The sequence below is a fragment of the Eptesicus fuscus genome, chromosome 15 (genome assembly GCF_027574615.1).
Source record: "Eptesicus fuscus isolate TK198812 chromosome 15, DD_ASM_mEF_20220401, whole genome shotgun sequence".
NCBI classification, from domain to species: Eukaryota; Metazoa; Chordata; class Mammalia; order Chiroptera; family Vespertilionidae; genus Eptesicus; species Eptesicus fuscus.
This window is the reverse complement of record NC_072487.1, coordinates 63,875,418-63,900,672: the sequence shown is the minus strand read 5'-3', so window position 1 is coordinate 63,900,672 and position 25,255 is coordinate 63,875,418. Positions and strand designations below refer to the sequence as shown.

Here is a 25,255-nt window from a genome sequence, read left to right as displayed (position 1 = left end):
TCCCCTCCCGCCCAGGTCCGGGGCTCCAGCTTGAACTGCTGAGCGATTGCAGTGCTCTGGGCAGTGGGAGCCCACTGACGCCGGAAAATAAATTTGCCATGTTTTGTAGAGCATGCGGAAGCATATTGGGGGGGGGGGGGGGGGGCAGGGGCTTAATCTTCTTAATAAATCGTTCTCAGATTGTACACTATTAAACCCCCGGAAAATTCATGAGCACGCTGGGAATAGAGACCTCGTCGGGAAGGTTTGACACGAACAACACAATAAACGCAGCTTCTAAATTGGGTCAGGGAAGCCTCGGAGGCCCAGAGAGAGGACCTTCCCGCTCGCTCGCGCGGCCCTCCCCAGGCCTGTAAATTAATCATGCACACAAAGCGGCCTTGTCCTCTCTTGTCAGAGCCGGGGGTGGTGTCTGTGCCCACTGACCCACCCCCCACCCCCACCTCGGCTGCAAACAGAGCGGCTGGTGAGGCATTTCAGCTTCCGTGCTTTGTAATGCCTGTGTCTCCAAAGCAAGGTGGGTGTCCATTTCAGCAAGAGAGATGTAGGTTAGATAGGGGGAAGAACTTCCTGGCGGAGGGTGGGGTGGTGTGAAATCCCGGAACGGGCTGCTCAGGGAACTTGAGGAGACTCCTTTCTTTGGGGCTTTTAAGACCTGGCAGGCTCTATCCCTCTCTGGCACTCGCGGGCCACTGCCCCGTGACAGCAGTGACCAGAACAGACGTTGCCCCAAGGTCCGGTCTCAGGAACCAGCTTGGAAAGTGCCTCTTTCTGGGCCATCTTAGGAAATTTATTACCTGCCTGGCTTCAGCCAACTGGACGTGGGGCCAGGATCCTCTCAGCCCAAGCCCTCACCATGGTCTAACCACGTAGCATTTGGAAAAGGGAAGTCAGTTACGACTCTCTGTGGTTCCCAGGTTACTGCTAATCCTCAGCAGGTTCCCTCCCTTCCCTGCTGCTCTCTGCCTGTTGGAATCCTACTCGAAAGCCTGGCCTGGATGCCACCTCCTCTGTGAAGCCTGCCTTGATGCCCCCCCCTGCCCTGTCAGTCAGAATCAGTTACCCCTTCCTTAGGCTTCCTCTGCTTGGGCCCCTGTTGGTGGGAGTTCATGTGTCCCCCCAGACTGTCAGGTCCCCGAGGACAGGGACTGTGCTGGAGTCCCCTTGGGCCCACACAGTGTCCCTCCCAGGACTGTGCCAGGACTTGCATGGGTTTCCCGTGCTGACTCCTGGGACGTGTCCCCCCATGCACCCCAGTGTGGAAGCTGAAGGGCCTGGCGTCTCAATGCCAGCTATGGGAATCCTGGGCTCTTGGGCTGTGAGCAGAGCAGTCACGGGGGAGGCACGGGAGGCTGGCCCCGGCTGGCCCTGCCTTTACTCCCCCAGTTCTGACACTTCACAAGTCTTTAGTCTTTTTTTTAGCCTGATTAAAGCCTGCTGATTCTGCAGGTCTTTGAGGGAGGTGAAATGGTCCCCAGGTGTACACAGGAGGCCCCACCCCTGAGATGCCATGTTTTGAGGAGTCCCCTTGCACGTGGAAACCAGCCCAGCCTAGCACAAGCCTGGGCAGGTGCAGCCTCTGAGCAGTCTGCACGGGGCGACGTGTGGGTCTGAGACTGGGCGGACAGTGGGGGTGAAGTTCACCTAAGGGAAGGGGATGAGGCCTAGTGATCCAGCCTCGGGGCAGGCCTGGAAAGGAAGCGGGTGGTGGGGCAGGAGAAGGCAGTGGCCAGCCTGGTTAGTCAGTTGGGGAGCCCTTTCTGGGGCTACCTCTGGCCCCAGCCCCCAGCCTTGGCTAGGCTGGGAAGAAGCTGTTTCTCCACCCCCACCCCTACCCCTACCCCCACCCCACCACAGGGGCTGGGCTGCTCCCTGCTCACTTGGGCCTCAGAGGTGCCCTCAGCCCCCTGGCTAGCCCGAGGGCCCCCAGGTGTGTCAGTGGCTGTGTGTGTGTGTGTGTGTGTGTGTGTGTGTGTGTGTGTGTGTTGGGGAAGCTGGTGCTGGTGAGGTGACTGCATCGTGGAATGCTGGCTATGGTGTGAAGCTGGGCAGTAAATGCCGCCTGAGGTCAGCAGGTGGAGAAAGAGAGCCATGAGACCTGTGGGGTCAAGGAGGCTTTTGGGCTGCTCATTGGACGCCACTAATTCAGTGCTTGAAAATAATCCCGCACTTGAGAATTTTCCAAGCTCTTTCAGATCCACAAACTCACTTCAGTCCCCGATGACCTGGGAGGAAGCGCATTCCGTGTTTACTGGGCCAAGGGGAACATGGTGTTCTAGAGAAACCTGCGAAGGACCTTTGGCTCCCTGCTGGGAGGCCAGCTGGAGCTCTGGTCTCGGCTGTTGGTTCGGCGCGATCTCCTGGGGACCTGCTTGGACATGGAGCGAGGGAGGATTGGCTTTGCTGTCTAGATGCCCTGCCCTCAGGGAAGACCGTCTGGGAGAAAGGTTAGGATGTGGGTGAACAGACACAGTGGAGGAGAGAGGAGCTCTGCCGGGCCTTCCTGTGGGGTACTTTGGAGCAAAGCAGAGAGAGTGGGACACGGGGGTGGAGGCCATCCAAACATGGGGCACTTGTGAGTGAAGACAAGACAGTGGGACGCGGACTTAGGCCCAACCAGCTTGCAAAGCCCACTCAGCCTGAGCATCTCCTGCGGGCTGGGCGGTCACATTTGAGGAAGCTGCTGTGGAGGGCCCTGTGTGCTGTCTCGGGTGCAGAAGTCATTTGAGGGCAAACTGTGGCTGCACCAGCCCCCTGTCTGTACCCCAGAGGTCCCCTCTCCCCTCCTAGCCTGGCCTGCTCGGTCCTCTTTCTCCTGGCCAGACCTCCTGCTCCAACCCACTTCTTTATTCTCCCTTTAGCATCAAGAAGAGAGACACTTGCTTCTTAAGATGGCAAAGTGACTGAGGAGAGGACAGCAGTCAAAGGAAGAGAGGTGGTTGCCACGGAAACTAGAAAGTAGAAGCAGAAACTTTCAGGAGCAGGAGGGGAGGAAGCAGGCTGAGGGCCGAGGGGAGGGGTGGCCTGGCCCAGGCTGGCCTGGAATAGCCCTCCGCCCAGCACCCCCGCCAGAGGGAGCAGGTGGGCCGTCTGGTTGCTCCCCAGCCTGGGAGGGAGGTGCCTGGCAGCAGAGTGAGGTCAGCAGCTTGTGGTCTGAGGAGGAGCTGGTGAGTTCTGCCCAGATCCCTGCACGGTGTGGAGCCATGGTCACACTTTGCCAGGAGCAGCGCAGGGCTTTGTTCCCTGCAGGTCTTTGCACGATGTCTCCTCCGCTGTTCTAACACGCAGCAATGACGTGGGCCAGGACTGGACAGTTTACAAGGCAGCTTCCCACGAGCTGCCTCATGCAAGTCCCGTGATCGTCCTGGGAGAGACAGAGTGGGGAGATGAGGCCCAGAGAAATTAAGGGACTTGCCCCGGGTCACACAGCTGAGGACCACCAGGGTGGGAGTGCAACCCCTGGGCTGTCAGACGTTGCAGCCCTGCAGCTCTGAGCTCCCCCTGGATCCCTGCTACTGTTGATTTGTGAGTGGGTAGCTCTGCCTGGAGCTGTGCCCTGCCTGTAGCCTCTGGAGCCTTCTCATCCCTCACTCCTTAGAACTTCCTTCGGGCACTGCCATTGCTTCCCGTACACCCTAGGGAAGTTGCTTCTCTCTGAGGCTTGATTTCTCCATCTGTAAAATGGGCATAACGGTACCTCCTGCCTTGAAAAGTGGCTATGAGGATGCAGTGAGATGATTCAAATCCAGTACTAGGCACAGTGCCTGGCACAGAGGACACCCTCAGAAATCCCCTTCACCACATTTGACCCTCACAAGCACCCAGTGGGGTAAGCAGGGCTGGGGTGCAACCTCCCTGTAGTGCAGAGACGTTAAACAGGTCTGATGAGTTCCTGCCTCGACCCGGGGAGTTGGAGAGGTAAGATCATGGCTGTGGAGCCTTTGGAAAGCAGAGGCTGCACGGGAAGCACCAGAGTCTCCAGCCCTAAAGCCGACCACCAGGACCCCAGTGGGCACGGGGCATCTCAGCCTCCATTCTTTCTGCCAGGCTTCCCTGCCAGAGGGAGTGGGGAGGGGAGAGGAGTTGGGCCCCTGCCCAGTCAGCCCTGAATGTGAGGCTCGGACCTGCTCACAGGTTTGGTCGGAAAAGGGCCCTCAGAACCCCACGTGGCCTCGCGGGCCTGCTCCTGAGTTGGAGCCAAGCCTTAGATTTCTCCTGGGAGAGGCCCAGGGAGCCAAGTGTATGATTAAATGGCAGAAAGGCAGCACGCTGCATGTGAAAGATAATGGGGGAAATTTATTGGATGGACTATAAATCATAGAACGAAAAGCACTGAAACCTGCGGGGAGGAACATGAATAAGTCCTGAGCTGTGGCTTGTTTGGGGTGGGGGGAGAAGCATTTTGCCCCATTTTGCTGTGATCCCAGGAGCTTCAAGATGCAGGGAGGCCCCGCGGTCTGAGGACTGCAGTGTACATTCACGTAGGCTGTGCTCTCCCCCAAACACGACTGTGACGCCCCCCTCCCCTCCTCTTGATTAGCAGCAGCCTGGTGACAGCCTCAGGCTGGGCACAGGGGTTATGATGGTGAGCCAGACAGAAAGGACCCGACCCTTGTGGGTAGGGAGGAGCAGTGTGCCAGGAGAGAGAGATGTGAGATGAATCATCAAAAAATAGATCTCCTATAACAGCCAGAAAGTGGTAACAAGTGTTCATTAAAAAAAAAAGATATCATCGCACAATGTGATGGGTTCCCTGGAGGAAAGGTGCAGGGAGCCTAGAGAGCAGGATGTGGGAAGCCATGGGTTGGGGGCGCAGAGAGGGGATGGAGTGAGTTTGGGAGAAGGGGCCGGTTTCTCTGGAAAAAAAGAGTGAGTGGGAGTCAGCCAGGTGGCTTGGGAGAACCCCAGGGACAGAGAGGAGCCAGAAAAGTGTCCACAGACTAGCGAGGCCAGGAGGGCTGTTTGTAAAATGCTTGCTTTGGCTGCTTTGTGGAAAACAGACTCAGGGGACAAGAGAGGGTTTGGGGGAACCAGTTAGGGGGCTGCGGGAGTCCCCAAGGCTAGAGATGGCAGTGACCTGCATCCAGGTAGTGATGGTGGAGACAGAGATGGACAGACAGACTCCAGCCAGAATTTGGAGTCAGCAATACTCTGTTCACAGAGGGGGCTCAGCGTCTAGGAAGCGCACCCCAAGTCCTGTGTCCTAGAAGTGGGAACTGTGGGAGCAAAGACCTGAGGGAGAGAAGTGGGGGCAGGGGGAGGGCTGGGACCAGTGTGGCTGAGGAAAGGGTAGGTGTAGGGAGTGATGAGAGGGGAGGTCGGGGAGGGGGCTGGGCAGCATCCACGGACCACTACCCCGGGCTGGGACTGGAAGCCAAGGTTTGGGCTTTATTGCTATGGGACACTTTTTTTTTTTTTTTTTTTACAAATGGCTCTGTCTTCTTGGCACCTGGACGGGGGCTGGCAGGTTAATTACCTGGGACAGGTGAGGGGAGCCCGTTTGTGGCAGCACGGGGCCCCCGGGGCCACCGTTAGAAGCCAGGCTGAACAAGACCAAGTCCTGTCTCTGCCCCAATCGCCGTTCTGTGTCCGCCTCTTCAGGTTGCCATAAGGACGCGCTGAGTTCCTTCTGCCTGGCAGAGAGGAAGCCCTGGACGGGGGCTCGTCACCATGTCCTGTGTGACCTCGGGCAGGGCGCTCCCCTTCCGGGCCCCGGGCCCCCCTGGCTGGTCTGTGCAGACGCTGTGGGTGAAGGTTCTCCCGTCTCCATTGTGCCCGCAGTGTTGAGAGTGCGTCCCCAAGCTGGCAGTGTCACTTCAGCCGGGACCGGGTCCCTCCCAGCCCTGTAAGGAGACACCAGGCCTATCGGGGCTGTAAGGGGATAGTCCATCAGCCCAGGACGCGGCGAGGGCACAGGGCACAGGGACCGAGACAAAGGGGACCAGTCAGGGCTGCTGCCCGGCCTGAGCTGACCCGCTGGACCCCAGGATCTAGATTGCGTTGGGGAGCCTGGGGAGGGAGGGGAAGCTGGGCGTCACCCTGGAACGGGACCTGGGCGAACTGGGTGTTCTCCGTCCATCCTGAGCCCGGTTTACCCGTCTGCACGGTGAGGTTTGAAATCCTCCTGCATTTTAACATGCTCCCTGGGGGGACACAAGTGTCTTAATGCCTGAGAACTGGGGTTCTGGGCCATCCCCTTTACACCAGTGGGAGCAGGGACCCAGAGGGGGTGTGGAAGACACCCAAGTCACTCAGCAGGCTGGGACCCAGTGCCATGCCTCCCTGGGGCCCACGGGGGGCAGGCACAGCCCTGGGAGCCTTGGAGGCTTGGACCTCCCCAGCCAGGCTAGTGCTCCCCACCGCAGCACCTGGGCCAAGAAAGACTTTGTCCTGGGCCCCCACAGCCCGGCAGGGGGCAGCACCTGCCAGCACCTCCTGAGGGCTCCAGGCTGCTCCTCGGGCCTGTGCCTGGGCCTGGCAGAGAGTGGGAAGGCAGGTCTGTGCATGTGTGGGGGCCTGTATAGGGGTGTATATAAGGGAGGGGGCACCGGGAGGACACCAGGAGGACACAGGAAGCATGAGGTCAGAGAAAGGTCCAGAGAATTCTGAAGCCACCTTGCAGCTTCTTGGGGCAGATGCCGGAGAGGGAGAGGAGAAGGCCATAGTGACAGAGAGGCTGTGTAGAGGCCTCTGTAACCCAGGCTGCTTCCCCAGGGGGCTTGATAGGACTAGGATCAACTCAGAGTCCCACCCACGTCCCCTAGGCTTTCCACTAAGGGTGGCTGGGAGACACGAGGGGGTGGGGCTGAAGCCCAGACTCCAGCCCTGACTGCCCTACTGGCTCCCCCTGTTGTGCTGTAATAGCTTCATCTGCTGCTGGGAACAGAGGGAGGACCCAGGGTGTGTCTGGGTGACCTTGACCAAGTCCCAAGCCCTCCGAGCGAGCCCCGGTTGAGGGTGGGGTGACTGCTAGATCTCTCAAGGCCTCTGCAGTGCTTAGCGGTGGGAAAGCAGCTTCACTTTCAGACTTCCTGAGGACAAGGACCCGCTTGGTAAGGAGCCCCCTGTCATCAGAGGTATGCCAGACAAGCCTGAGTGAGTTTTACTTCTCTCAAGCCTTGGCCTGTGGTCCTGGACCATCCCTCCATATCCTGACTGCCGTTCTCTGTTAATCTTAACACTAGGAGAGCCACACCTGGGTCAAGGGACAAGTCCCCAGCTATGGGGGGAGCCTGGCCGCTCATTTCCAGGATGACCCTGAACTTGTTTTCCTTGGCCCCAAACGTTCAGCTACTTCCTGTACAAGCAGGCGCAGAAATTCTAGGGCCCCAGCCCTTCCTCCTCCCCCTGGTGGAATTTCCAGACAAAGTGCTGTTCCCCGGGTGGGGGCAGGGCCAGCATTGTGCTGGCGCTCAAAAGGAGTTGAGGGGTGACATACTGCAGAAGCTACATTTAATGCTCCCCTACACAACCTTAGAATGCCAGCGACGGGCTGGGTGGGATCTCCAGCAAAAGTCAGTAAGTTCACAATCATGGCTGTGGCACAGGCTGCCCCTCCTTTAACACCTGCCGTGGCTCCCATTTATGTTCTGGACTGGGCATAGAGACTCTGAGTGTCAGTGCCGGAGGGCCGGAAAACCCACCCAGGCCAACCCCAGTTTACAAGAGGGGAAGCTGGAGCTGTGAATGGGAGGGGACTCGTTCAAAGGCATTTCTTCATCCATTCATTCATTCCGTGCCCGTGCCTGCATAGGGTCTGCACGTACAGCCTGCCTCTTGACCAACCTCAGGCTGCTGCTTGAAAGTCAACTCTGCCGCCTGCTGTCTCCATACATGTCTTGCAGAGGAAAGCGCAGGGCCGGAGACGTGGAGTCCCTTCCCGCTGGTCCCACAGCTGCCCTTCTTGAAAAATAATGGGGGCTTTGAGCCCAGCTTCCTTCATTCACCTCATTCATCAAATGTTTATTGAGTACTGTTCTATGCACGGGGGAGATGGCTAGGACAGGCCTAACAAGGCCCCTGCCCTCATTAAAGTTTGGGGGAAGACAATTAGTGAACAACTGAATACGCAGATAAGTTGGTTTTAGGAGGTGATAAGTTGAAGAAAATAAAACAGGGCAATGGGCTAGGGGGTTGGGGCCGCGGCACTTGAGATAAGGTGGCCAGGGAAGGCCTCAGAGGGTGTGCTGTTTGAGCTGAGGCCTGAGTGACAGGGAGGTGCTGACCATCTGAAGACCTGGGGTTAGTGTGCGAGGCACAAGGGACAGCAAATGCAGAGGCCCTGAGGTGAAACCACATTTGGCAATGTCAAGGATTGGCAGGATCGGCTGTGTCTAGAACCATCTTAGCCAGTGGCTTGCTGGCAAGCTCTTTTAAGAAATTGGATTCTTTGGCCCGATCCACCAAGATTTGGATTTGGTGATGCTGGGGAGTCTATTTCTGAACCCTCGCGTGTCGATCCTGGGCATCCAGCCTTATCCCACTCCCTGCAGGCCTGCGTCATAGAGCCAGCCCCTCCTCTCCTAGTTGCAGAGTGAGGATCGGAGAGGGTTGTGACTTATTCAAAGTCCTGCAGCCAGGCCTGGAGCTCAGATCCTCTGCCTCCCAAGCCAGGGTTCCTTCCTTACCACTTCGCTTCTCCTCTTCTGGAGGGGGCTGCCTCGGTCTCACCCCCACTTGGATCTATCTCCTCATCTCTTCTCCACAATCTCACTCTTCACACACCCTGCACAGTCTGCTCCCCAGGGGCCACTCCATCCTCTGCTCCAGCCACACAGTTCTACCTACTCTCTCAGCTGGTTGTCCTGCTGTCTCCCCCTCCAAGAATACACTCCTCTGCTCTTTACCCATGCAACTCCGACTCAGCCGTCTAGCTCAATGCCACTGTCTCTTCCTCCAGAAAGCCTTCCGGGACTTCTCCCTCTCCTGAATTTCCTCAGTGTGGACTTCAGATCAGAGGAGCTCAGCCTACTCTTCCCAAATGCTGCTGCCATCTCTCTCAGTCAGTCTTACTGGAGCCTGCTCTGGGCTGGCATCTGTGCTGACCAGCTCTGGCTGTCCGGCTCTTAACGAGCCTACAGACTAGCGGGAAAAGAAATGGCCTGGATGAGGCAGATGTTGACCAGTTTATACACAGGGCTTTGATTCACTATGCTATTTGATCTTCCACAACCTTACAAGATATTAGGACCATCACGCCTATTGTATAGTTGAGGAAACAGAGGCACAGAGAGGTGAAGTCACGAATCTGGGGTCACACAGCCGTGGTGCTGGCTCCTGACGGTGAATCTTACACTCTCTCAGCTTCCTTCCCAGGAGCTGGCTACTGGATCTGTTCATCTGTCCTCCTCAGTGGGATCTGCTGGGATTGAGTAAGGCCCGTCCCCCTGGGACCCAGGCCAGTGCCAGCCATGAAATGGTTCACAGATGACCAGGCAGGCCTGCCTGGGAAGGAAGGGGCTCTCTGACCTCACACTGGGACCATATGTCACCCCCTCTGGTGGCTCAGTAGGCGCGGAGCTGCCTTCGCCCCTCAACTGGAAGGGGAGGAAGAAGCCTGGAGACTTGGAGGCCCTGTCCCAGGCCCGGGTGGGAGGAGGAGGGCGGTGGGTCCACCTGGAGCTTGGCAGCGTTTCTGGGTCAGGGCTGGGAGAGGAAGTACATGAAGAGAGTAGCTCCAGGCCCGGCCATCTGGGCTGAAATGCCGGCTGCTAGTGTGGGGGTGCAGAGGGAGGGGCCAGGCTGGGGCCTGGAGACTGGATCCCAGCCTCCTCCGGCCACAGGATTGGAGTCCTCAGCTCTGGGGGTAGCTGGCCTGGAGTGGAAGCTCAGGGTACCTGTGGGCAGACTGTGTTAGGTGTTCTAAGAGGGGTGGTCCAGGTCATTGAGGGAGGAAAGCGGGTCTTGGCAGCTCAGTTTGGGACTAACCCCCAGCTCCCATGTGTGACCTCAGGCAAACCACTGCCTGTCCTAAGCCTTAGTGCCCATGTGCAGGGAGCCATGCTTGCACGCTGGGTGGGAGGGGAGGACTGGAGAGTTGATGCCGCATCCCCAGCTTGCCAGCATTAGGCAGGGTCCTCCAGGCACATGGCCATCTGAAGGGCCTCAGCTTCCCCAGTCCATGGTCTACTCTGACCGTCTGGATTTTATGACAGGCTGTTGACATCGAGATGTATGTCCCCTTTTCTGGACAGAAGGAAATTTCTAGATCCTGATGGAATCCACGGAGGCAGGCAGGGCAGAGATATCACGTCTCTGAGGCCCAGAGATGCCAAAGCGCCCAAAGCAACACAGTGACGCTGCCGAGTGGCCTTCTGCCCCTGTTAGAGCCCTGGCCTCTCCCAAGGCCTCACCCTCAGCCCAGGTTTGGGTGACTTGATTTAAAAATGATTTTTATTTTATTTTATTGATTTCAGAGAGGAAGGGAGAGAAAGGGAGAGAGAGATAGAAGCATCAATGATGAGAGAGAATCATTGATTGGCTGCCTCCTGCACACCCCACACCGGGGATCAAGTCTGCAACCCAGGCATGTGCCCTGATGGGGAATTGAACTAGGACCTCCTGGTTCATAGATTGACGCTCAACCACTGAGCGGCCAGGCTGGGTGACTTGATTTAAAAAACACTCACACGCCCGGAGGCTCTGTCTGTGTGTGTTGAAATGTCCACGCTTGACTGATTCCTCAGTTCCACCTCTGTTCGGGGGCACAGAGCCATCCAAGCCCCAGCTGGATGTCATTAAACTCCTTGGTGGCTTTAGAGAGGAAGCCCCTAGGGGGTGGGGAGGGGGCCGTGGAGGCAGTGGACTCCGGGCTGGGCTTGAGTGTGACCTCACAGAGCTTGTCTGCACCTTCTGCTCTGTGGAGTGAGGCCCCGTTCCAGCCTCCTCCATCCATTGAATGAAGGTCCTACTCCTGGTCCGGCCTCATTCCCCGATGAATGGTGGACTCAGGAAGCTGTCATTGCCTGCCAGATGGGCCACCTCCCAGGGCAGAGGCCCATGACCTTAACCATGAATGATCCTGCAGCATCCCCACTCACACGCCTGCCCAGAGTTCCAGCTACTCCAAGGCTGAGCTCTGCCTAGGGGGCGGATGTATGCAGGACTGCCTGGCTGGGGACTTCCTGGTCACCACTGCCCACCTTGTCCTGACAGGAAACCTGACAGGTCTGAGTCCTCCAGACACCCATTGTGTGGGGCCTGGTGTGGGCTCTGGTGTTTCCCCTGTTAGGACATCGGTCCCTCTTCACCTCCTCCTGGTCCTTGTCAAAGCTGTGTCTTAAGGAAAGTTCCAGGCTGTTGCCCCTCCTCCATCTCTGCATTCAATCCTGTGTCAACCTTAAGACTTTTCTCTTTCCACCCTGCCTGGGTTCAAATCCCGACTCTTAGTGCAAGCTGTGTGACCATAGGGAACTTACTTGCCCTCTCTGTGCCTCCAATATTTTGTGTAAAATGAACATGGTAACCACCTGCCTCATAAAATGCTGCAGACAGGGTCTAGCACACAGTACACGGCGAACAAAAGTTATTAGTATTAAATTCAAACTTCACCCCCAGACAAACCTTCGGAGGCCAAACTTGTAACCTTCCTGTGTTAGCCATCTTGCACTTCTGTAGCCCCCTCCAGGTATGATCATCTCTCCTCCCTGGGGAAAGTCTCGTGTTAGGTAACTGACGCTTGTTGCTCTTTCTTTCCTCCTGCACAAAAGGGTCCCCTCAGGAAAGACCAGGCCCTTCTGCTTTGGTTCAGTTGAAGAAATGGGTGATCTGCCCTAATACTGGAGGAGAAACTTTCCTTTATGGGCAATTTAAGTCTTTTCAAAGGTAATTCTGGCAGTAGGCCTTTTACTCCCTCCTCACTGGCGGTCAACCTAACACCCCCAGTGAGATGTGAGCCTGCCCTGGGCTGGCCCCCACCCCTGCATCGGGTGCCCCTCCTGACCCAGCCCTGGCCCAGCCTATGGTTTACCTGGACTTCCAGCCCCATTCTCAGGCCACCCACCACCTCCTTCCCAGCAGGGTGCAATTCTCCTCCAGACGCCCGCATGCTGCCGGTTCTCTGTCCAGAGGGAAATTGTGTGTGTCCATTCCTCCCTGATCTTCTCCTGTGTCCTCATTATTCAAACCGACTGGTGGGGTGTGGAGGGCTTGGGGAGTGTCTCTTGTTGCGGCTCAGACTTCTTTAATAAGGGGATGTTTGGGCGGGGGTCCTGAGTGATACAGAGGAGCTCACCAGGTGGGTGCAGAAGGGACAGTTTAGTGGCAGCCATCTGACCAACAGGGCGGAGGCCGGAGGCGGGATGAGCGTGGGACCTTTGGAGGCCGAGAGCAGAGGGATCAGGGTGGGTGGATGGGGGTGGGTACAGGGGAGCTAGGTCCTTTTCGGTGCTGTGGGAGTTCACTTCTGGAGGCTTTGGAGGGTCAGGGAAGGTGGTCGTTGGGGTTTGGTCAGATCTGATTTAGCCTGAATAATTCCAGGCCCCACTCAGACCTACTGAATCAAGAGTCAAAAATACACATTTGTAATGAGCTGGGGTGATTTGGAGGCTCAGGCTTGTGAAGGTTGCAACCTTGACCCCCACACAAAGCAGTTCTCGGGGGAGATGTGAGCTGGGCCTATTCTAGAGCCCCCCCCCCCCTGAAGGCAAGACCACTGATAGACTATACCAGTCCTGCCCCCCACCCTCCCACCCCTCCACCACTAATGCATCAGCACGGCTTGGCAGGGGTCTGTAGCAGAAGTAGTGGTATGGGGGGGGGGCAGTCTCCGGTGCCCCTCCTCCAGTCTAGGCAGTCTCCGGAAGGGGGGCTGCTTCTGTTTAAAGGGAGGAGGCCACAGGGGCAGCGGGAGGGGGTGGGTGGCTTGTTCCACAGCAGGATTGATTCCAGATGCTCTGTTGGGCTTGCAGGGAGCAGCCTTTGTCTGCCTGCCTGCCCGGGGGTCCTGAGCCAGGAGGAGGGGCAGGGAGCCCAGGCCCCTCTCTCCTAGCTCCTGCCCTGCCCCCTTCCTGCTCAGCACCCCACCTGGGACCTACTTGGTACCCATCACATGGAGATGTCCAGCTTAGGCGGTTGGCAATGCACACCCCATCCCAAGGCCTGAAGCTTCCTCTTCATTAGCTGACCCTCTTCCCTCCACAAGGCAGATAGGTTGGGGTGGGGGTGGGGGGGATCCATAGCTTCTCCTTGTAGGCAGGGAAGCTGGGGCACAGAGAAGGACTTGAGAAACCCAAGTTGAAGGAGAGAGACCATAACAGACTTTTGGAGCCCAACTGTATTTACAGACGAATTCTTGAGTTCCTGGGTACTTCCCCCCTCCCTCCACACACACATACCTAAATCTGCTTGTTGTGGGGGTGGGGGGCCAGGCCAGGAGCACTTGTCCCCGCCACTGTTCAGCCAGCTGGCAGGAAGGCTGATGGAGGATTCCTGCTCTGGGACACAAAGTGGTCCAGCTGAACTCCAGGCCCTGAGCACAGAAGACTGATGCCCCTCGGAAGGAAGACCGAGCTAGACTTCCTGGGGATCCTCCACCCACTCAACACGGTGGCCCTAGCCGTGGAGGTTATTCATTCCCGGAGATACAAGGGTGGGCAGGTGGCTGCGGGAGCCCCACCTGAGTGCGGAAGCTCAGGGTTGGGGAGGAAGATGAAGACTCACACTTGGACTGAGGGCTTGGGTCCAACTCTTCCCAGGAGCCTCTGCACTTATCAAAGATGCTCCTTGCAATGTCTACTATTGAGAATAAGCCAGAAGCAAAGCTTAACTCAAAGGGGACTAATAGGTGGAAAGCCCTGTGGTTTTCCATCTTCCCCAGGGGTTGACCAGTACGCTGGGGAGAGAAGCCAGGGGAGCTGATAGCTTTGGATAACCCTGTGTGGGCTTGGAGGAGCTATATACCTCCCGCCCCTCCCCCCTGGGTCCTGGGAAGGCGCCTGGCTTCCAGCTGTGATCCCGGCTTCTCCTGACCTGGGGGCCCTCCCCCTGACTGAGGTAGCAAGGAAGGGGGCTACCCTTGTGAGGTGCAAAACCCGGCCTGGATTCCTGCCCAGACTGCCCGGCCCCCTCTAAGTGCCCCACCTTTTCAGCTGGCTGTTCTGGAGGAGGACTTCTAGAGCGCTTTAGGCACCCACATGTGACTCTCCCACAAACACACCCCTAAGTCAGTGTGTTGGGAGCCCTGGGCTAAGACCACTTGCCTTTGTTACTTTTCCCTGTGACTGAGGCAGGTCAGACCTTTCAATCAAGGCCTCGTTTTCCCTTTCTGTACTTGAGGGGGAGAGAGCTCAGGCGGATGATTGTCTGAATAATTTAAAGGCTAAATGCAGCTGTGCAGGTTAGGGAGCGCTGGAGAGAGAGGCCACCCAGGGCCAGGATAGTCAGGGAAGGCTAGAGGAGGTGGGCCCTAGGATGGACTTTGGCCAGACAGAGTAAAGCCAGTGCTGGGAGCAGGGCAACGAGGAGTGAGAAGTAGGGGAGAGTGGGTGTGGGGGCTGGAGGGTGGTTTGGTTGGGGCCAGGTAGTTGGAACCTCTAATACCAAGGGAAGTTGCTTGGACTTGTTGCTTTTGGACGCTGGGGAGCCATGGAAGGTTCTTGAGCTGGGGAGTGAGTGGCATGGAGAAAGCTTTTCAGCAAAAGACGAGAGCTAGTTGGCATCCTCCCTCCTCCCAGCCTCAGTTTCCTGGCCCTGCAGTCGGGTAAGGGTTGTTCTGCCCTGCCCGCAGGCCTGCCAGAGCTGCAGTAAATGCCAGTGGGAGGAGACTTCACAGCATCAGGGGGTTTTATTTGGGGCCGGTCTAGATCAAATGAGGGAAAAACCTGCTGGATACACATTACGTTTTCTCTACGCTTGGTGTGTTGGAAATAGTTCCCATGATTTTAATTACATTAAGAAATGTATCAAACGGGACAGTTTTTAAAATGTAAAGACTGCCTGGAGGGAAGTCTTTTTAATCCGGGGCAGCGGCCAGTGGAATGGTGTCTTTGCGGGTGGACAGAGCCCGGTGGGCTTGTGGCAGAACCGGGCCCCATGGCGTCAGCCTCGTTTGGACCCTCACTGAAGGTAACCGGCACCGGGATACAGTGCCCACCTGGCCGCCCCGTCCGCCCTGCCCAGTACCGGGGAGCGCACACCGGCGGGTGTGCACCATCCTCCCGCGGAAAGGGGCACCCAGTGCGTCCGGAGTTGGGGATCGTTGCTCAGGCGCGGGCGCGCCAGACGGTGACCCTCCTGGGGACCTGCCTGGGGTCCCGGGCACTCCAGGCCGCCTCGCCCCGCCGACTCCAGGCCGGGATTTCCCCCGCACTGACTTTTCGGGCCGGTGCCAGCCGGGCCCCGGTCCCCGGCCCCCGTGGCGGGGCCGGCTGCTCCGGGGAGGGCGGGGGCAGCCGGAGGAGGAGTTTGAGCGACTTTGTGGGGCAGCCTTGGCCTCGCGGCGGCCGCACCGGCGCGCGGGGGAAACGCTGGGACGCCCGCCGGGCCGGCCGGAGCGGGTGATGGGGCCCGTGTGAGCGCGCCCAGGCCCGGCCCGGTGCCCGGCGGGCGGCAGCATGTCCGCGGGCGGCAGCGCCAGGAAGAGCACCGGGAGGCCCTCCTACTACTACCGGCTACTGCGGCGGCCGCGGCTGCAGCGACAGAGGAGCCGCTCCCGCAGCCGGACCCGGCCCGCCAGGGGTAGGCGCGCCCGGACCCCTGACTCCCAGGCCCCCTGCCGCCACTTCCCCACCTGACGCCCCGGGATGCCACGGGCCCTGGGGTTCCCTCCTCCGCCCCTTGGGGTTGCCAATGTCTGTGTTTGCTTGATGCTCGTTCCCCCAGCAGCTTCCTTCCTCATCCTCCCTCCTCAGTGGGGAAACTGAGGCTCTGGTGTTTCCCCTTAGGCCATGGGTAGGGAACGGGAGATGGCTCCGGGGTCCTCTTTCTTCCACCTGGGAGATTCCACCCCCTGCTCCAGTGTGCCTCAGTTTACTCCGCAGCTGGGCAATCAAGCTGAGGGGATCTGGGCTTTGCCCCACTTTGCCGTCACTGCCCTGGCCTCTCAGCTTGGCCCCCGACCCCCACATCCCCTCCTTAGGGACTTTGTGCTCCACCTCTTGAGTGGAGGGACAGGTGCTGGGACTTCAGGGGACCCTGTCCCCAGGGGTCCTTGGTTTCAAAGGAGCCTAGGCTCGTAGGATTTATCTGGGACCCCTCCCAGTGGGTGGGCGCCACCTCCTTTGAAACGGAGTTTCTCTGTTTCTAGCCCTGGAGGCTGGACGGGAGGAGGGGGCGGTTCAAGCCGCATTTTCTTTTTCCAGTAACAGGATCCTCAGCTGGAAACGGGTGTGATTCAGGGGGCTGCCTTCTGGGCTGGCTGCGGGGGGAGGTGTACTTCCTTCCACCGCTGGGAGGGAAGGCGGATGGGGGGGGGGGGCGGTGGACCCCTGGAAGGAGGAGCTTTTAGAAGCTGCCTGGGAGGCCTGAGTCCTGGGCAAAGGCTCAGGCCCACTGAGGTGCCCATGGTGGGAGGGAAGAGGTGGGTTGGTAGCACCTAGCAGAGACCTGGGCCGGGTTTGCACCATCAGGTTGTCTTGGGAAGGGGGGAAGGCTGGCCCAGTGCCTGCTTGGAGAGGTGTTGGAGCAAATCTGTGCTTGGAATCTGGCAGACCTGGGATCAAATCCCCACCCCTCCAGGTGCTGGAGGAGGCGTTGGTGTGGCCCGGGCCCATGGTGTTTCCCATGAACCTCCGTTTTCTGGTCACTTTGAGCGTGAGTGAAGCAGACAGGCAGTCAGTGTTCATTTGCTTCCCCCCCCTAACCCCCCCCCCCCCCGAATGGTGAAGACTTTTCCCGTGGTCAGAGCTGAGCAACAATAATCAGGCTTCCTCAGGAAGTGGGTAGTTCCTGAAGGAGTGACTCCCGGGTGCTTAGGAGGGTTCACGTGGAGGCTGGGAGGTGTGCACAGGTGGGTGCTGGGAGTTGAGTCCACAAGGGTCTCGCAGGGCCTGCGATCCCTCCCCTACTCTTGCCTTTCTTAAAGTGGCCTCCGGCTATAGTCTCTTCCTCCAGGTTTGGTCTGGGAGTCTGGAAATCTGGGTTCAAGCTATGTGACTTTGGGCAAGTCACTTCCCTTTTCTGAGTCTTGAGTTCCTTGAACTGTGAAAGGGGGTTAGTAGTGTGTGGAGGAGTTCATGAGAAAAGGAGTTCATGCTGTGAGACGTGGTAGTTGTACAAATGCCCAGTTATGCTTGAGCCACCCCAATCCTCCTGTACCCTCTGCCCCCCTGCTCAGAGTCTGAATGACGTTTCCCTCCACTCTTTTTTTTCTTTCTTTTTTATTGATTTCAGAGAGGGAGGGAGAGAGAGAGAGATAGAAAATATCAATGATGAGAGAGAATCATTGATCGGCTGCCTCCTGCATGCCCCTGACTGGAGATTGAGCCCGTAACCCGGGCATGTGCCCTGACTGGAATCAAATCATGACCTCCTGGTTCATAGGCCGATGCTCAACCACTGAGCCATGCGGGCTGGGCTCCCTCCACTCTTCACCTCAGCCTGGTTCCACCCCTGACCACAGAGGCAGAGAGGACTGGAAGTCCCCCTTCTGCTCAGCTGACTGGGCTGGAGACAGTCAACATGTCTGGGTATCCCCTGAGCCTCAGCTCCCAAGCCCCGACTGTGCAGGAGCCCCTTCATTGTGTTTCAGCCTTGAAGGAGCTTAAAGCCTGCAGGGAGTAGGGAGGAGATTGTTGCTGAACAGAAGTTCCAACTGGGGAAATCAGGGAGACCTTCACAGAGGAGGTGACATTTGAGTTGGGTCTCATAAGTTGGATAGGATTTCCCTTTGCAGAGGGAGTGGTTAAATTAGAGCCCGATTCAAGCCCCAGCTCCGCCCAGAACTATCCTTTGGCCAGTTACCTCTCCAAGCCTCAGTGGCCTGGTCTGGTAAATGGGGGTAGTGATGGCAGGGTTGTTTAAGAAATGAGGGCAAATGCATGGCAAGTTGAAAGTCCGTGCTGCCTGGGACTTAGGCCACAGTTGAGTCTGAACTATTGTTGTCCTTACCTTGGACAGAAGGAAAGCCTGTGCAAAAACAGGAAGAAGGAAAATGTCTTAGGTGCTGTAAACATTTTATCCTGGGGTGGAGGAGGGGATAGCTGGAACAGTAGTTTGGGCCTGATAAAGGGCCTTGAGTGATGGGGAGTCATGGCTGGGGGGTGAGAGCTTCCTGGCAGTGTGAGAGGTGGAGGTTGGAGGCCTCCTGTTCACCTGGGTAGGGGGTGGCTAGAGCAGCCGCTGACCTCCCTCCACCGTAGCTCCAGATCCCCGAATCTGCCCCTAGGGCCACCCTTCCTGAGGGCAGTGCCCCCACCCAGGTTGTAACTCCTGTTGGGGGAGGCCATTCCTTCTGGTCTCAGGCCTCAGTCTCCCTATCTGCTTAGGAGCTTGGTCCCCTGAGGAAGGGGTAGTACCAGCACCCCAGCACCCCGGTCCTGGTCAGGCCTTTGCTCCACACCCATTCTGGCCTCTGCCACTAGCAAGGAAGGACAATGACCGAGAACTTGGAGTGTGTGTGTGTGTGTGTGTGTGTGTGTGTGTGTGTGGTGGTCAGAAACAGGAAAGTGCAGGGAAGAGTTGGCTGTTGGTGGGGCCCACAGCTGGCCCGGCTGGGAAATGGTTGTGGCCAGGTTGCCACCTCTGAGGAAGCTCCCTGCCCACCAGCCCCTCCTGCCCCTCTGGAGTAGTGGGAGGGGGCTCACTGCGGACTTGAGAGCAGGACTTTCTCCCTGGTGGGGCTCCAAGTGAGGGGCAGTGTTGGCAGCCCCCCCTGGTTTGATTAAGCAGGGCTCTTCCCTTCTCTGGGCCCCAATTTCCCCATCTGAAGAATGGCCAGAATAGACCTGTTGGCGATAGCCGGAGGCAGGGTGGAAACAGTGACCCTTGGATGCGGGTCATCTGGCTGTTTCACTTGGTGCTTTGTGACACTATTCCTCTTGAAGGCTGGACATGGCCGATGGATTCCAGGGGGTCCTCTCCCCAGTAGGGTGTCACCCGCCATTTGCCTTCCCACCAAGTCAAGAAAAGCTTTGTCTGTCTAATCTATCTGTCCCCCCAGGACTGTTGGGGGAAATGCAAGTTCTCCTCTCACGTTGGATAAAGTCTGGCCCATTCATTCCGCAAGCGTACATACTGGGAGCACCTACTGTGTGCTGGGCTCCAGGCTGGGCACTGGGGGCACATGGGGATAAATGGCTCGTGCTCCCAGCCCTTGCCAAGCCCCAGTCTGTTGGGGAGGCTGTCTTGATGAGGTGTACTGGGGCACAGAGCATTTTTTAGGGTACAGAGGGCACAATGGTTAGTGGGAGATAGGGGCTCGACTCCCAGCTCAGCCACAAGCTTGTGTGACTCTGGGCCCATCCCAGGGCCTCAGTTTCCCCATCTGTCAAGCAGGGCTAATAGGGAGAACTCTTGGAACGCCCACACCCCACACTCATGGAGGGTTTGGCTTCTTCTCTTCATGTCTTCCGCTGAGTGTTTCCAGGGGTCCAGCCACATGCGAGGCCCCGCTCTGCACCCATCCAGGCCTCCATGGCGTGGCCCTGGGCCTCGGCTGCTGTGGTCCCCTCCTTTCCACCAAGGCCTATTTCCTTTCAAGATCTGCTGGAGTCTGTCTGTGGAGGGGGTTCTCAGGAGGGGGTTCTCAGGAGCACCCCGGCACACTCTGAGGAATGCAGCCCTCACCAAGGACTGCTGGCCCCCAGGAAGATGGTGATACGGTTGGGAAGGGTGCTGGTTTGACATAGCTGCTTTCTAACTGGTGGCATGCTTAGGGAAGGACCTCTGTGCCACCAGAGGGAAGGGCTGGGCTGGGCCCTCTCCATGGGACCCTAGCTTCAGTGAGACCCACTGAGTGATCCCTGGGCAACAGCTCGGACCCTGTGGGCTGGGCAAGCCCTTAGGGTGAGGGCTGGTTGTGTCTGTAGCCCCATCGTCTTCAAAGGTATACCCGAGGGCCCAAGGCCTGGCTTTCTGCCCCTAACTTGGATGTGCCCCTTTTCCTGACTTGTCTCTTCCTCTGTTCCTGCTGAGACTCAGTCCCTCCTTTGGAGCTTGGCCCCAGCTTCTCCAGGCCCTCCTCACCCTTACACACCTCAGAGGCTGGGAGGCTCACTACTCCCTCTCGTGGCAGGTAATAAAGGTAAAAATGGCTTCTCGTTGCTGAGGGCCTACTCAGTGCCTGCCAGTGAGCTTAACTCTGTACTTGCCTTATCTCATTTAATGCTCACACCAGCCCTGTGAGAGGGACACTGGCGTTACCCTTATTTTGTAGGTGAGGAAACTACGCCCCGAGAGTGTGAGACTTGCCAACATCATGTAGCCCAGGGACAGCGGAGCCCATCTCTGCCGGACTCCAGATCCTGAGTGTGTAAACGCACCACCTCACTGTCCAGATGTTTCTGGGGTTAGGCCCCAGCTTGGATAAGGCCCCCTGCTTCTCCGGTCTGACCTGCACCAGGTGTTCTCGACCATCGTTTCCCACCATCTCGGCCATAACTCAGGAGGGAGGCAGGAAGGACCTTGTTGGCATCAGTGTGGGGGTCAGCCCTCCTGGTGGCTCCTCTGCCTGCCTGGCTGACTCAGGTGATCCCCCAGGCCCCATCCCTTCCAGGACCCCCACCCCTGTGTCCTGTTCTCAGTCATGCCTGCCCACCATATGCGTTCCCTGGACAGGTCTCCGGCCTTATGGGCGCAGGCCTGGTTCTCCATCAAGTCCGTTTGTGCTGATAGTTTCGTGTTCCCTGGTGTGAAACCCCTGGAGATGGGCAGCCAGCCTGAGACCCACTTCCCAGAGCTACCCAGGTGCTGGACAGAGCCCAGAGACCCCAGTGCATCGGCTGAACGTCCGCCTCTTGGCCTCTGCGTTTGTTTCCGGCCCTTCCTCATCACCTTTAAGGTTCCTTTTACCTAGCTGAACGTGTGCCAGGCCCTGTGCCAAGAGCTTCCCCTGATTGTCTCCTATCTCATTTTAACTTCCCAACCCTCTCGGGAGGTAGGGGTCCTTGTCATCACTTCCCTTTGCCAGGTGAGAAAACTGAGCTCAGGTTGGTCAGGTCGATCGCTGTAGAGGCCAGCTTCGAACGGAGGCCGGTGGGCTCCAAAGCGGACACGTGCAGACGCCAGTGCTGCTTTGCTTTGGTTGGTGTAGTTCAGGGAGGACTGGACGGGCCCAGTGTGTGCCTTCGATCTCGGGGGGTAACGTTTATAGAGTCCTGATTCTGGGTGCTCTGTCTCTGCCCCACGGCGTCTATACTGACGGAAACGGGGTGGTACAGGGAGGGGCCGGAGCCTGCTTGGCTTGGCTGCTGACCGGGGAGGTTGGAGAGATTGTGCTGTGCCCTCTTGCCGCTCAGCTCAGCCGTGGGAGCTACCTGTTCCCCTGGACATCTGGGGAAACCGAGGCCCACAGAGCCAAGCCATTTGCCCAAGGTCAAGCAAAGATGGCAGTGAGAGACCCCGTCTGGAGTCCAGATGCCTCGATCTTGTTGGTTGCTTTTCCTAAGATTAGCCCAGCTGGGGAAACCGAGGCAGCTGGGCTCCTTGTTGGGTCTTCTCGGCGGGGGGGAGACTCCTGTGCAATTTGACACAAACGTGCTCATATCCTGGACCACATATGTGTTTCGCTTAGAAATGACCCGAAGTCTTCGACTATTTTTAACAGAAAAAGGAACGAACAGCTATGATATTTCCCCTGCACCTTCCTGTCGAGGCCACTTGGTTAAATGTCAGGAAAGGGAGAGTATTTCCTGGTCGGGAACATTCAGAGCTTGCCGGGAGCTGAAGTTTTGTTTTCTGTGAAGTAGGTGTTTGGGGAGTCACCCCTCTTGTCCCCTCTCTGCTGTTCCCTGAGAAGGTTGGCTCTGGCCGTTGCTGGGAGGAAGGGTTTGAGAACGAGCCGGCGAGATGCCCTCGCCTGGAGTGGCAGGGTGGTTATTTTTAGCCACCCCGAGCCCGAAGAGGCATTTCAGCGTTTGTTCAATATTTAATTATCCATCTGAAATTGGCCCACGTGGCCTTGAGTTGGGAGCAGCTCTCTGTGTTGCAATTTCCTCTGATTGCATAAATGAGGAAGCAAGGGGAATCTCAATAGCCCTCCAAATAATAATAATGGGGTGGCGGGGGGTCGATGTGGTCCTCGGAAAAGACAGGCTCGTTCCGCAGTCTAGACGGACCACCTGTACGTTAGCAGAATAGACGAGCCTGCGAGGACGCCCGTCGCGCCCTTGGAAATGCAGCCGGGCTTGGTCTGGGAGTCTCAGACTCCACGGCTGCCTGGCTTTAATTCCGGATGGGTTCCCCGCCCTCGCCAGGTTCCTGTGTTGACTTTGACAGCTGCCTGGTGCCCGAGAGGAGGTTTGGGGATTTTGCTTTGGGAAGTCTTGTTGGCTTTTATTTCCCTCCCCTCTTCCTCCTGACAGACAGGAGAGCACCGTCGGCATCTGGGCTGTGTTAGTTCTTTTTTCTTGGCCGTTGGAGGTGATGTGTTGACACTGCTGTGAAATGAAAAAGGCAGAGCGCAGGGAGGAAGATGTGGGGGCTGTGAGGCTCTGCCCCTCCTCCCCTAAATCCCTGGGGGGTGAAGGAGCAAGAGGGGAGGAGAAGAGAGAGTGGGGCCAGAGGGAGCAGGGCAGCCAGACATGGGGCCGCTTCTTAGTGTCCCTGTTGGCACGGAGATTTGTAAAACTTGGATTTGGAGATCGGAAACCATTAAACTGGCAATCTGTGGGAAAAGTGGGTTTCTGATCATTTCTGCCTCTCTTCTGGGGACTGAGTTGGCTCAGGAGGGTGGCCAGGTGAGTCCCAATTGCTCCATAAATACTGTGTGACCTCAGACAAGTCACTAAGCATGCTAGGGTCAGAAGCACTTCTAACAATTAGACGTGGCGGAGCATAAGCTCTCATTATGGGTTGGGCGAATTGTCGTGATCTGTTCTTCTGAAGCCTGAGGGGTTCGTTGCAGCTCTATTAGGGCTGCTCCAGAAATGAAATGTGATGCCTGTGGGGGTCAGAACCTTCCAGGTGGTTCCGTGGCGCCCTTTGCCCCAGAGGCTGCTGCAAGTGTCACTTGTACCTGTTTATGTTGATGTTTCCCTCGTCCTCCTCCCCCAACTCCCAGGATGAAAAAAGAGCAATAAAATCCACAGCAGAAGAGGAGAAAATAAAAATCACCTTTAATTCCAGCTCCCAGTGATAAGCCCTGGGTGTATTTGAGGGTTATTTCTAGGCTTTTTTTCCCTTTCTTTATTAAATTTTTGAAAAATTCTAAAATAATGGAAAGTATAAAATGTATAGAAAATAGTATTGCAGACACCCGTGCACTCACCTTTCAGGTTTAACAGATGTTAACACGGGCCGTGCTTTCTTCTCTTTTCTTTTTCTCTTTCTTAGAAGTAAAATGATTCAGGGACAGCAGGGGTCGGCAAAGTGCAGCCTACGGGCCAGATCCAGCTGCCACCTGTCTCTCGTGTGACCTGCGAGCTAAGAATAGCTTTCACATTTTTCAGGGGTTGAAACAAAATTCGAAAGAGGAATAATATTTTATAACACGTGAAAATGATATGACATTCTCATTTTAGTGTCCATGAGTTAAGTTTTATTGAACACAGCCACGCTCATTCATTTACCTAGTGTATTGTCTGAGTCTGCTTTCCCTGGCTGTCACCAGAATGGAGCCGTTGAAGCGTAAAATACTGACTTTCTGGGCCCTTTAGGGGACAAATTTGCTGACCCCTGAGAGAGAGCTAAAGCCTCCCACACCCTCTCCAGGGGTGACCAGCCTCCTGAGGGTGCTGTGTGTCCCGCCCACACTTGCTTTTTTTTATACTTCCCTACATATGCAAATACTTCAAACCGCGTGGTGCTGTATTGTGTTACAAAAACGAACAGTGGAAAACTGCACACAGCCGTGAGGAGCAAACCCCGGGACCCCCTTACTTTCCTAAATTTCAGCAGCACAGAACAAAGGCCAGCCCTCCGCTGGCCCGCCTAGGCCCTGTGGCTGCAGCGCGAAGAGTCGCAGGCAAACACTCAGGAAGGAAAACGGGGAAGGTGACACTGAAGTGTGCAGGGGTCCTCAGAAAGCAAAGAGGGAAGAGGAGACAGGGATGAGAGAAGCCTTCAGGCCACTTACCCGACCCCTGGAGTGCCCAGGAAACCTGGAGTTTTCTGGAAGGCTGGAGAGTCTTTGAAAGTGAGGTGCATGTCAGGGTGAGGGGTGGGAAGCACATCCTGTCAAAGGCAGTTGTGAAGGGGCTCCAGAAGGGGGGCGTTAAGAAGACCTGGTAACTGTCTGCAGAGGCTGAAAAGTCTGCTGGACTCACACGGAGCTGGCAAGGGGCCAGGGAGCGAACCCTGCATGTCCTGTTAGAGAGGCCCCCACCCGGTCCTGGGATAGAACTGGAGGGAACGCATCTCCTCGGCTCCCTCTTCCCACGACTCCCTGAGTACCAGCAGCTTGACTGCTGGATGCTCTACATTAAGGATTCTCAGGCCAGGTAGAGAGTCCCTGGACCCCAACCCTGTCTGGTCATCTCTGAGCCTCTCTCCCAGCAGACCCCACCCCCAGCAACAGTGGATAACCTCCACTGACTCTGACCCACATCCTGGACTTACAGACAATGTGCACTCTGATCCATTTCCATTCGAGAGACAACAAGCATCCAAGTTCCACAGTCTCATGACGCCTACCCTTCCCCACAGCATCATGGAAACGAAACACGAGGTACCAGGCGAGGCATCCTTTTCTGCCTGTTAGCCAGGCTGGGATGGGCCCTGGAAATTTAGGGAGAAGCCAAAGGCAGGGAGGAAACTCAGGTTCCTGGGTGACTTGGGACCCGCCCTCTCACTGGTCTGTGCCTAGAGGCTCCTTTCTCATGGGGCAGCCAGCCCCTAGGTTTAGAGGTCGCTGGGCTCGAATCCCACCTCTGCATCTTCTAGCTGTTTGGTCATGTTTTATTTTTCAGGCTTGATGGGTCGGAACCTCAGTTTCTTCTCATTAAAGTTGGAGCTGATGTTTCTTACTTCAGGAGTCAGGTTTAGGCTAAAAATATGCCTATATGGCGAAGTCAGTGTCCTTCTTAGATTTATTTCTCCATGCTTTCTAATGGTCCTTTAAAATAAAATTGATTTCGGAGAGGGGAGGGGGAGAGAGGGAGAGAGAGAGAGACAAAGAGAAAGAGACATCAGTGAGAGAGAAACATCAATCGATTACCTCCTG

General features: G+C 56.9%; 1 protein-coding gene across 4 annotated transcripts in view; it reads left to right on the top strand.

The window, feature by feature from the left end:
• The window catches only part of DAB2IP (DAB2 interacting protein), a 160,617-nt gene that overhangs the window by 27,194 nt on the left and 108,168 nt on the right, over positions 1–25,255 (top strand). For 3 of the 4 annotated variants that reach the window (XM_054727046.1, XM_054727045.1, XM_054727043.1), the window contains exon 1: positions 15,462–15,675. The exons of the other annotated variant lie outside the window; for it this stretch is intronic. In XM_054727046.1, the coding sequence (XP_054583021.1) occupies positions 15,552–15,675 (124 nt within the window). In that variant the 5' untranslated portion in view covers positions 15,462–15,551. Of the gene's footprint in view, positions 1–15,461; positions 15,676–25,255 lie in introns of those variants that run through there. 4 annotated transcript variants of the gene reach the window in all.